At 43.7% G+C, this 10528-nt stretch overlaps 1 protein-coding gene and 1 pseudogene across 2 annotated transcripts; both read right to left on the reverse strand.

Annotated features, from left to right (window-relative positions):
- Positions 1 to 220: 220 nt before the first annotated feature.
- LOC136534007 (cysteine-rich receptor-like protein kinase 2) lies at positions 221 to 4415 on the reverse strand. 2 transcript variants are annotated; one of them, XM_066526507.1, is made up of 7 exons: positions 3707 to 4415; positions 2533 to 3573; positions 2302 to 2438; positions 1993 to 2203; positions 1322 to 1556; positions 1053 to 1203; positions 221 to 815 (listed from the first exon to the last, which is right to left on the reverse strand). In XM_066526507.1, the coding sequence occupies exons 2-7, from the start codon at positions 3422 to 3424 to the stop codon at positions 522 to 524; spliced, it is 1920 nt and encodes a 639-aa protein (XP_066382604.1). In that variant the 5' UTR covers positions 3425 to 3573; positions 3707 to 4415; the 3' UTR covers positions 221 to 521. The 2 variants fall into 2 exon arrangements, with proteins under 2 accessions (XP_066382604.1, XP_066382605.1); XM_066526508.1 differs by having other exon boundaries at positions 678 to 815; positions 1053 to 1250.
- Positions 4416 to 4649: 234 nt separating this feature from the next.
- LOC136534006 (cysteine-rich receptor-like protein kinase 2) lies at positions 4650 to 9569 on the reverse strand (annotated as a pseudogene).
- Between the last annotated feature and the right edge of the window lie 959 nt (positions 9570 to 10528).

Genomic DNA, 10528 nt, shown 5'->3' on the forward strand with positions numbered 1-10528 from the left:
TTTATGATATCAAATAAGCATCATTAGATTAACTACTTCATATATTTTTCCTATTAAACCTATTTAAAAATACAAATGTTGATATTATTTTTATAAACCTAGTCAAAGTTGAGATTGATTGACTTCTCATATCACGAGATGAAGATTTATTTTTGATGGATGAAGTAAGTGTTTTTATCCATAGCATAAGTGTTAACCTTTTTGCTGCTCAATATACTTATGGATTGATTGATGCATCTTTGGACGAATATAGGGTTTCCATGTTTATTATAGCTAAAATGTTAGGGCCTCTTTGTGAAATGTGGGGAATTTTTTCATTTTGTGTTTTTTTAATATAAAAATGAACTGACTCCTGTAAACTTCCTGATTTCAAAGTGGCCCTTAAAATGGGCACCTTTTAGTTCAAGGCTCATTACATGAGAGAGGCACCTTAACCAGACACCAGGTCCGATAAATCATGGACAATCTGAACTCAGAAAGTCAGAATACGTCCACCCGGATACCTCATCAGAGGTAGAGTTTCAGACTTTCTGGGGCAGCAGCGTGCATGCTTCGCAGTCGACGCCTCCCCCGATGTCGATCTCGACCTCGAAAAACGGTGGGTCGCCCAGCACGAACTCCGCGTTGCCACGCGCTCCGTCCCTGTCCCTCAGCAGCTCCACCACTCTCGACATGGCCGGCCGCTCGTCGGGGTTTGCCTGTGTGCACAGCAGCCCGATCTGCACGACGCGCGTGATCTCGTCGACGACTTTCTCCAGCTGCAACCTCGCGTCAACGACTTTCTCCATCGTTTTGGTCTTGTAACTGTGCCAAACCTGCAACCATCCACAACAGCATTATCGTGCTCGGTGCTCAAAGCAGCATTCGCAATTTCGCATCAATGTCAGAATATCAGATATATGTGTTATTCCCTTTTTCATTTCTTTTTTTGAAAAGAGGTTACTACTTTAGCATTTCTCTTAATGCTGACCAAAATTTAGACTTTTGCCAAATACAGACCTCATTAGCCAAATCTATGCTTCAACGTTCAGAGAATCAGAGATGGTTCAAACCTCTGCTAAAAGTGAGTGACCAGAGTGAGACCCCGTCGACTCACAACACCGCTTCCCGGTGACGATTTCGATAACCAGCACGCCGAAGCTGTACACATCGGCCTTCTCGGTGAGGTGTCCATGTACGACATACTCAGGAGCCATATAACCACTGCACATATATTGAGCCATCTCACTTGATGAGATCTTTGGGATTGCCTGTCAGAAAGATCGTGCATAACTGAAGCAAACAAAACAGAAGATAACCATGCTGTCAAAGTATTACTTACACTGTCCCTGCAACTCCTGTCGTAAGATGAGTTCGGTCACCGCATAGGACTCGAGCAAGCCCAAAGTCAGTTATTTTGGGCTTCAGCTTTTGATCCAACAGGACATTGCTGGCTTTGATGTCCCGGTGAATGATCCGAGTTTCTGACTCTTCATGGAGGTAGCATAGGCCCTCTGCTATGCCAAAAATAATATCGAACCTTTCCTGCCAATCCAGATGCCTGTTCTTGTCATCAGCTGCACACATAGAAAAGATTGGCACTTGAGTTACTATGTGGCATATTATATAATAATCACCAAAGAATAAGTCATATATACTAAACTTCCTAAAGGGAATCACAAGTTATATACAATGTTGATATTCTCGTAGAATTGCAAGTGGCAAAAGTCGTTCGTCTTCATAAAATCCTGTGTTAATCCACTATCAGTCTGTAACAATACAACCTTGTGGGTCAACGAAAAAGGAGACGATTGTGCTGACTCATATGCTGTAGGTTTGTTATCTTTTATATAAATAAGTCTTCAATTTGGACCCAGAAACTGTTTCTCCGTATCATGTTTTAAATTATGCTGCCCTTACCTTCTAATTCAACATGAAACCAGTGTCCATGCTGACCATGCACGAAAAATATACGATAGGATGAATCTAGAATGAAATGAGTATTAAATTTACCGAATATGGACAGATCTAAGCTCTTGTTGAAGTGATATTCATATATCAAGAAGCTTTCCGGGCCATCGACACTGCATCCAAGCAATTTCACCAAATTTTTGTGACGCACTTGGCTTATCACATCAACTTCATTGAAGAACTGGTCGACACACTGTTTTGTGTTCAGGAACAGTCTCTTTGCAGCGACTTCATTCCCATCAGGAAGAACAGCCTGTATGTGAAATAATTACAACCTCTTGAGTGACAGGAACTTTGCAGTCTTCAAAACACAGCATCCTTGCACCAAAAAAAAAGGATCCACGTATATACCTTGTACACAGTACCATTGCTGCCTTGGCCTATCTTGTTCTCTACACTGAATGAACATGTCGCTTTCTTTAAATCCTTATAACTGTAATTCAGACTTGATAGGGAAATTCTTGCAGGAAGTTCAGAGCCATACAAGCCTGCAGTTGCTCAAGTTTGTCAAGCAGTTGGAGCCAATAAAAAAGCAGATTCGATAACGAGTAAAGGAAGTTTAGGACAAGCTACAATACTAACCCTTCAATGATCCTTCTCCTGCCTTGCAAGCTTTCTTCTTCTTCCATGCCAGTACTGAAACGACAAGTACAAGAATGAGACCAACAGAGGAACTCAGGACTGTCCAAAGAACAACCCGTTCCTTTGAGCTGAAGTTTGACGCAGAATCCTTTGAGTTCCAGAAAGGTGTTGTCGAATATCTGATGAAGCAGCCAGCAAAGAGTGCACGGCCTTCCTCTGCCGGTGCACATTTAGCCACCGATGCTGCAGCTGCACTGAGACAGGCTGCACAGCTCGAAGTGTTCAGGTTCTCCCAGCACTGAGCAAGTGCATAAGCTGCAAATTCTGTTGATCTGAAAGCTGAAGTAACAGCAAACCCTTTGTTGCTCTTGACAGCCAAGGAAGTCACATTACTCAACACAGCATTCACAGCTGAACCAAAGCCCTGCTGGTCTGAGCTGCGGTTACTGGAGGAGCACACACTTGTATCCAACGAGTCCATGACCTCATCGAAGAATGAGTAATTTGCATACCTCATGAAGCAGCCATCGAGATATATCCGGCCTCCAATTTCCGGATAGCATTTCGGGAGAAGAGACCTTATTTCTGAGTAGCACAGCGTGCAGTCAACCTTGCTAAGATCTTCCAGACACTGCACGAGCGCATAGAAAGTAATAGGATCTTGCCCAACGGAAGTTATCCCCCATCCCTTTTGCTCGAGATCTGAGTTCAGGTTGTCGAAGGCGACCACAAAGTTGTTGGCCCAAACTGCCCCAGGACCGTCATCTTTGGTTTTGTTGCAGAACTCACGAACCACCGTTGCCCGAGGGTCAGCCAGGGTAGTGGTTGTTATCCAGGAGGAGAAACAGGCAATTATGACAGGAGCCAGAAGAAAAGAACAGTAATACCTCATTCCGGAGACACTGAACCACTCTATTTCTTGTTCTTGTTATAATTTCATGGCAAGATTCTAAAACAAGAAGAACAAAAGCAAGAAAAGGCTAACAAGTCTGCTTCAGCAAGCAGCCAAGCACCAGTGTTCACTGAACAAATCTTTATAATCTGTGATGTATACAAGTAAGAGATTAAATTTGTAAGAGCGTGTAGATGAAAACAAGCTTGCAAGGAAACAGAGCATGAGCTATTGACACTCTTTGCTGAAAGTTGAGGGTAGAGAGGGGCACAACAGAGATACCTTCAGCTGCCTGCCCTCCAGTGAGTTCCTGACTTCCTGCAAACCTTTGTGAGATATTAGTATTACATTTTATCCCCTTTTTAGAGAGATTGTGAGAAATTCCTGTATGCGTTTGACTTCGCCACACTACCATGACTCCAGAAGAACCCTGGTAGTATTTTCAATCTTGCAAACAACTATCTAGAATAACAATCAGCATAAACTGACCAACAAAACCCTACCCCTATTAGCCTTGAATGAGTCTGTCAGCCAATTTGAGAATGACACCTCTCCTTATCTATATTGGCATTCCACTCGGTCAAAATGAACACTTTGAACATCAATTAACTATGTGTGGAATCATTTATCCATTTTGACCAGTACAGTTTTCCAGACATCAAATTTGAAAAGTAGTAGCATGATGAAGACGTTTTCATTGAATTTCCAGTGATGCTGATAGCTTACCACTTGACATAGCATGCCCATCATACTTCTCTCTCTGAACAAACCAAGTTCCAAGCTATTTGGTAGTTCAACTCTTCACAAGAAACACGAGAGTTAGCATGCCAAGTTATCAGTCTGGCTGTGGAGATACTAACTGACTTGAATGTAGGACTGTTATTTTGCTGGTCTAATATGATTGGGATCACTCTGATAAAATCCATAACCAACTTCGATTTCCACATGGAATCAAACTAGTAAACCTTTCTATTGTACGAGTTTGGACTATTTTGACACCCGAACAGAGTTTATGGACCTAGATGACCGTTTTGAGGGTTTAGGGACTGGGATGACACAGTGTCACAAGTTTAAGGACCGGCAATATACTTTACTCAAAAAAGTTAGCTATGCAGAATTCATCAACGGGTTATTAGCTTCATTCATTAAGAGTATCATATAAATTTATATCACAAAAGTCACATGAACTCGCTTGTATTTATGTATAATTCTGATGGGACAAAGGCCTTGTTCGCTTGAACTTATCAGCCGTACCGTTTCAGCGAAATAACAGTGTTTTTCTCTCACAATAAATCAGCATCAGCATCAGTTATTTTTCCAGCCAGCCGAACAGGACCAAAATATTTATGTACAATTGTGGTGGTGCCCCCTAGTCTAGCACACTTTATGAATTATATGCTGCTGGATTCCTCTCAAAAGATCTATCTGCTAACACGATCATTTTACATCACACGTAACTGTACAAACTCTTTAATATATTTGTCTTGAGAACTAGGAAAAAATCACCAAGATTATCTCCCACTTAAGTAAGATCGGGACGAGCCTGACAGTGACGGAGCAGAATTGGAGGACAGCAATCGTGAATGTTCCCCTTCTTTGATGTCCTCAACAGCATCGACATTCAGAAATGGAGGGTCACTCAAGACAATCTCCAAAGCATTCCTGTGGTTTCTCAGCAACTCCACCACCTTCCCCATTGTAGGCCTGTCATCAGAATTTGCTTGTGTACATAGCAGTCCAATCTGCAGTATATGCATGACCTCATCCCTGATAGAGTCTTCATATATGCTTCGATCAACAATCATCTCCACTCTGTTATCCTTGTAGTGTTTCCATACCTTGAATTTAAAGAAATTATTCATATTAGACGCGTTATATTATAGCTGGAACTTGGAATGGTCAAGTAAATGGTCCGATAATTTGTTTTAGTTGGTCACTTTGCCTTGAAGCATGATTTGTTTCTAAGGCTGACTACACCTGTACTCCTCTTTCCTTCCTTCAACAAAGATGCAAATTTGCATGCTGCGAGTGAAGTGCACGTAAATCTGGAAATTCATGTTTAGAACTTCTATTCCTGAAATGATTCCTAATATACAGACTCTAAAATGATTTAAACATAACAAATAGGCCAAAGTGCTATTTCAGCAAAGTCTTCTCAATTTTCTACTGAAATACATGAATCAGTATACTAGTACCTGCTCTGCAATCTCAGTTTTAATGAACAATGATAGATGCCACTACACCAGTATGAAGCTGCTAAGCTACGACTCTTCTACCCAGATCGTTATTAGCCCCCCATTCTTCTCATAATTAGATTTTGAAAGAATTTCGACCTCTTCTGTAAATCTTTTTTTTAAGGAATCTGGCAGGAGCTCTGTCTCTCAATTAAGGAAAGAGAGTTTATGTACAGAAAGTGCCATCGGCACACCTCTTCTGTAAATCTAAATGGACAATTAGATTGAGTACCAGCACATTTTTGGGAACATGCAGACCCCGCATATGAATTATGATTACAGAACTATCATAACAGAAAGCAAGCAAATTCAATAGTGAGGTCAATAACATCATAGTAGTACCTTTGTTAACAAAACCTGTCCTCCGTGTGAACCATTTGAGTTGCTACATCTTTTCCCTGTTACAATCTCGAGAACAAGAACACCATAGCTGAAGACATCAGCTTTCTCTGTCAAATGCCCATGCACTATGTATTCAGGAGCCATGTAGCCTCTGCAAGACACTTATTTTGTGAGTTTAGTTTAGAAACTCAAATTGCACCATTAGTCCATTACCATTTGACATGACAACAGAATTAATAACCCTGTAAATACTTCTGTGAATATGATAAAGGATCTTACAATGTTCCAGCAACACCAGTGGTAAGATGAGTAACGTCTTCTCCAAAAGCTCTTGCAAGGCCAAAATCAGTTATTTTAGGTTTAAATTTATCATCCAATAAAATATTACTAGCTTTGATATCTCGGTGAATAATCCGTATTTCTGACTCCTCGTGGAGATAAGAGAGCCCCTCGGCAATGCCTTGAATGATATCGACCCTGAGATCCCAGGTTAAATTTCTTCTACGACTTGTATCTGAAAGAATATTACAAGACAATTGGTTATTGCAATTTTGAAACACCCATTCTAATTTTCTGTAAAAGAAATGGCAAAAAACAAAAGAGCAAGTTCTAGGCAGAACTTGAAAGGGTCAGATGAATTATGTTTTACTATCAAAACATGAAGTAGGACAGTTTCTTCAAGTTGTTTCTTCAAACATGAATTCAGTTATGTACTTACTTTTTTTAACATTAAAACACAAAGAATGATCGCTTCCATAGCTTTTATCACTTTTTTTACTTTGGCACAAAAATGGCAATTTAAAAGATTGGCACGGCAGAGCCAATTATGAGTGAAGCCTACTCTTACATTGACAGAGAATTGTTTTAGAATAACCCATCAAGATACTAAAAAAAATTGATCCACGAATAGCATCATACTAATTGAATAATTCTAAGCTAATGCTAGTCATTCTCGATCCTAATTTGACACTCTTCAAAGAATATTACCAAAAAGTAAATCAAATGAAACAACATTAGTGACAGACAGCATCACATCATGGCCTTACCAAACAAGAAGAAATCAAGGCTCTTGTTGAAGTAGTATTCATAAACAAGCAAACTCTCTGGACCATTCATGCTGCAGCCAAGCAACTTAACTAGATTCTTATGACGAACTTGACTTATTAGGTCGACTTCATTGAAAAACTGATCGGCCCACTGCCTTGTATTTAGGAATAATCTCTTGACAGCTACTTCCTTTCCATCCGGAAGAACAGCCTACAGAGTAGGAATCTTGGGATCAATATATATCTGAAAGTTTCAGTTTCATATTTAACCCATTGCTAGGAGATTACATTTCAGATAAGGTAAACCTTTATACCTTGTATACAGCTCCATAACTTCCTTGACCAAGTTTGTTTGATGGATCAAAATAATTTGTTGCTTTTCTTAACTCTTCATATTTGAAACTCAAACTAGACTGTGCAATTCTGACAGAGAGTCCATCCCCATACATATCTGTAGTCCACAACAGATATATCAGTTACGAAGAAGAAAATTTCCAGGTATTGAAATCTTAAATCTGAAACTGACCTATGAAGGAGTTGCACCCTTTTCTCCTGCTGAGAATTCTTTTCTTCCATGCCAGAAAAGCAATGACTAGAACAATTGCAAAAGCACCAAGAAATGAACCCAGCAATATCCACAAAATGCCACTGTGCACTGCATATTATTGAGAAGTTATTTTAAGGAGGACAAATGAAAGGAGCAGCTGAGAGAAAACTTGCGGTGCACCTTTAGTCAACAAGAAAAATACTAGTATTAGGTAATTGGTGACAAGATAAACAAGAACCTTCATATGTGAAAAATTGTCAAATGTTTTCTTCCTCCAAACAAATTAGGATTTCACATTGGCTTAGAAATGATGATAACGTAACTAGACCATTCTTACATATGCACTGACGTTGTGGCAACTTTGCCGGCTTTCTTAGTAGCACAGTATATATAACCACCTAAATAAATTGCTACGACAGAGATATTTCTTTCTACTAGTGATTGTAACCATTGAGAGAACTAGCAAATGCTTTGGTCAAAGCAAAGGTGATCCGAAACAGGTCTGTTAGTTGCTGGTTTTGACAAATTTACATTCCCTACATTCTAGTAGATGGCAAAGCCAAACATCTTTAGCAGTGGCGGATGCACGATGCGAGATAAGGGGGGCTAAAACAATGGAGATGTTGATTTGCATGAAGATTTAATGGTGAAATCAAGCTTTTGCTACAGTGATTAGGCTTGAAATCAAGTCATTAGGGGGGCTGGAGCCCCCCAGCCCCCCCTTTGGATCCGCCGCTGATCTTTAGGTTTACTCCATCCCAACACTTCCAGTCAATATAGTTAGGTTGATTAACCATGATTTTCTTCGATTGATTTTGATTTTCAACGCGACATAAAGAATAACGTGATTATCCGCTGAGTGTGGTCAACATTGTGCAGCATCGAACTAAATCGGGCGAGCAGAGCAGCCAAAGCGTTGAATAATGTGGTTTCCGAATTTGAATTTGTCGTACCTGACGAGCCCGATCCCGCCGTGCCGTTGACATTCCAGAATTGCCTGGTGGAGTAACGGAGGGTAACAGCCTGCAAAAAGCGCGCGACCCTCCGTGGCCGGCGCGCAGGGCGCCACTGCGTCCGACGCCGCGCGGAGGCACTGTGCGCAGGCGGTGCCGTTGAGGGTCTCCCAGCACTGCGCGATCGCGAACGCCGTGGCGGCCCCCACAGCCGCTGATCCCGCCCCGAACCCCTGGCTCCCCGGAGCCTCCGCGGCCGCGGTGACGTTGGCCAGCGCGGCGCGCACGGCGTCCCCGAACGCCCGCGGGTCGGCGCCCGTGTAGTTCCCCTCCGCGGCCGTGCCGCAGACGCGGGCGTCGCTGGCGGCGTCGAGGGCTTCCCCGAAGAAGGAGTAGTTGCCGTAGCGTCCGAAGCAGCCGTCGAGGTAGAGGCGGCCCCCGACGCGCGGGTAGCACTTGGGCAACAGCGAGCGCACCTCGGCGAAGCAGAGCTTGCAGTCGACGGGGGAGAGGTCGCGGAGGCACTGGCCGAGGCCGAAGACCGTGTTGGGGCCCGAGCCGACGGCGGAGGTGCCGAAGCCGCGCGCGCTGACGTTGGTGTTGAGCTCGTCCATGGCCGGCACGAAGTTGTCGGCCAGCGTGGAGCCGGACACGGCCGTGCCCGGCGCGCATGTCTGCCCCGCCACGGACGTACGCGGGTCCGCGGACGCCGCGGAGCTGAGCGCGAGGAGGACTGCGAGCGCGAGGCCGAGGCCGAGGCGGGGTTGTGGCGGCGCCATGGTGTGGTGTGGCGCGAAACGGGAACGGGGTTGCGCCGTGCCGGGCGCGTGCGGTGGTGCCGGACGCGGCGTTCCGGTCGGGAGGGTTATTGGCTGAAAAGCGCGAAGAGTTGCACACGTCAGGAGCGCGGTCCAGAGGTGATTGTCTAGTTTGGAAAGGTTGAGACTTGAGAGGGATTGCGTGCGTCCTCGCGGGCGTGGGGGAGGACCGGAGGAGCGCACAGAAGTCTCCGGGCGGCGGCGTGCCGTTGCCGACCAGCGCGAGCGCGCCGGGCCAATTAATGAGTCATGAAGGAGACAGCGGAGGCCACCACCGTGATGCCGGGAGCCCGGGACGGCGGCTCCACCTCCGTGACCGGGCTTCGGAATTCGGATACTCTGTAGAATCTGGCTGCAGGAGATTGCTAGCGCCTACAGTAGCAGTAAGCAGCGCATTCACGTTTGCGGCTTGTCCAAAAGTAGCTGCAAGGGGCTGCTGCACATTTCACCGTCCCTGCAGTAAGTCTCGCGCTGATCTACGTGGCTCATAAGTTCGTTGATGGTGTTTTGTCGGTTGAGAAAAATAATGTATAAACAGCTGATCGACGGCCCCTGATCCGTACATAGCTTGCCTCTGAAGCGCCGACCGCACCAACTGCGCCGGTGGGCAACTGTCCGCGTATGCCACCTGTGTGGCTGTGTGCCGCGTTGGTCACCCACACCCAAGGGAAGATGGTGGCTCCCGCGTTTCACCTCATAAAATGAGAGAGGGAGGGGAAAACCTTAATGAAGCTAATATAATTTAGGTATGGATTAATAAAGCTAATATAGTTATATATAGAATACATTCATACATACTTATAGGTTGTATTTTTATTATAGGAAGTGAGTTGAATAGTGTGCTATAAGTTGAAGAATAGAATTATAACATAGTGATTTATAGAATCTATTTCCATCTCTCACCTATGAATTTGAGATAGACTTATTTATGAGCTTAGAAATGTTATGTAATGTTAAATTTCAAACTAAATAGCTTAATTCATTATATAAATTTTAACTCCTCTTAAACGAAGAGATCCCCCCTGACTCGATTTGATTCGGTATAGTTTCGTGCATCCTGCAAGCCACGCCACTCGATTAAGCAAGCATCTACCAACCATCGACACCTAACGCTGGCACGTACTACCAGTACTAGTTAGCTCTCACCGCCACGATAAGGCTCTC

This window comes from Miscanthus floridulus, unplaced genomic scaffold, assembly GCF_019320115.1.
Source record: "Miscanthus floridulus cultivar M001 unplaced genomic scaffold, ASM1932011v1 os_1405, whole genome shotgun sequence".
Classification (NCBI taxonomy): domain Eukaryota; kingdom Viridiplantae; phylum Streptophyta; class Magnoliopsida; order Poales; family Poaceae; genus Miscanthus; species Miscanthus floridulus.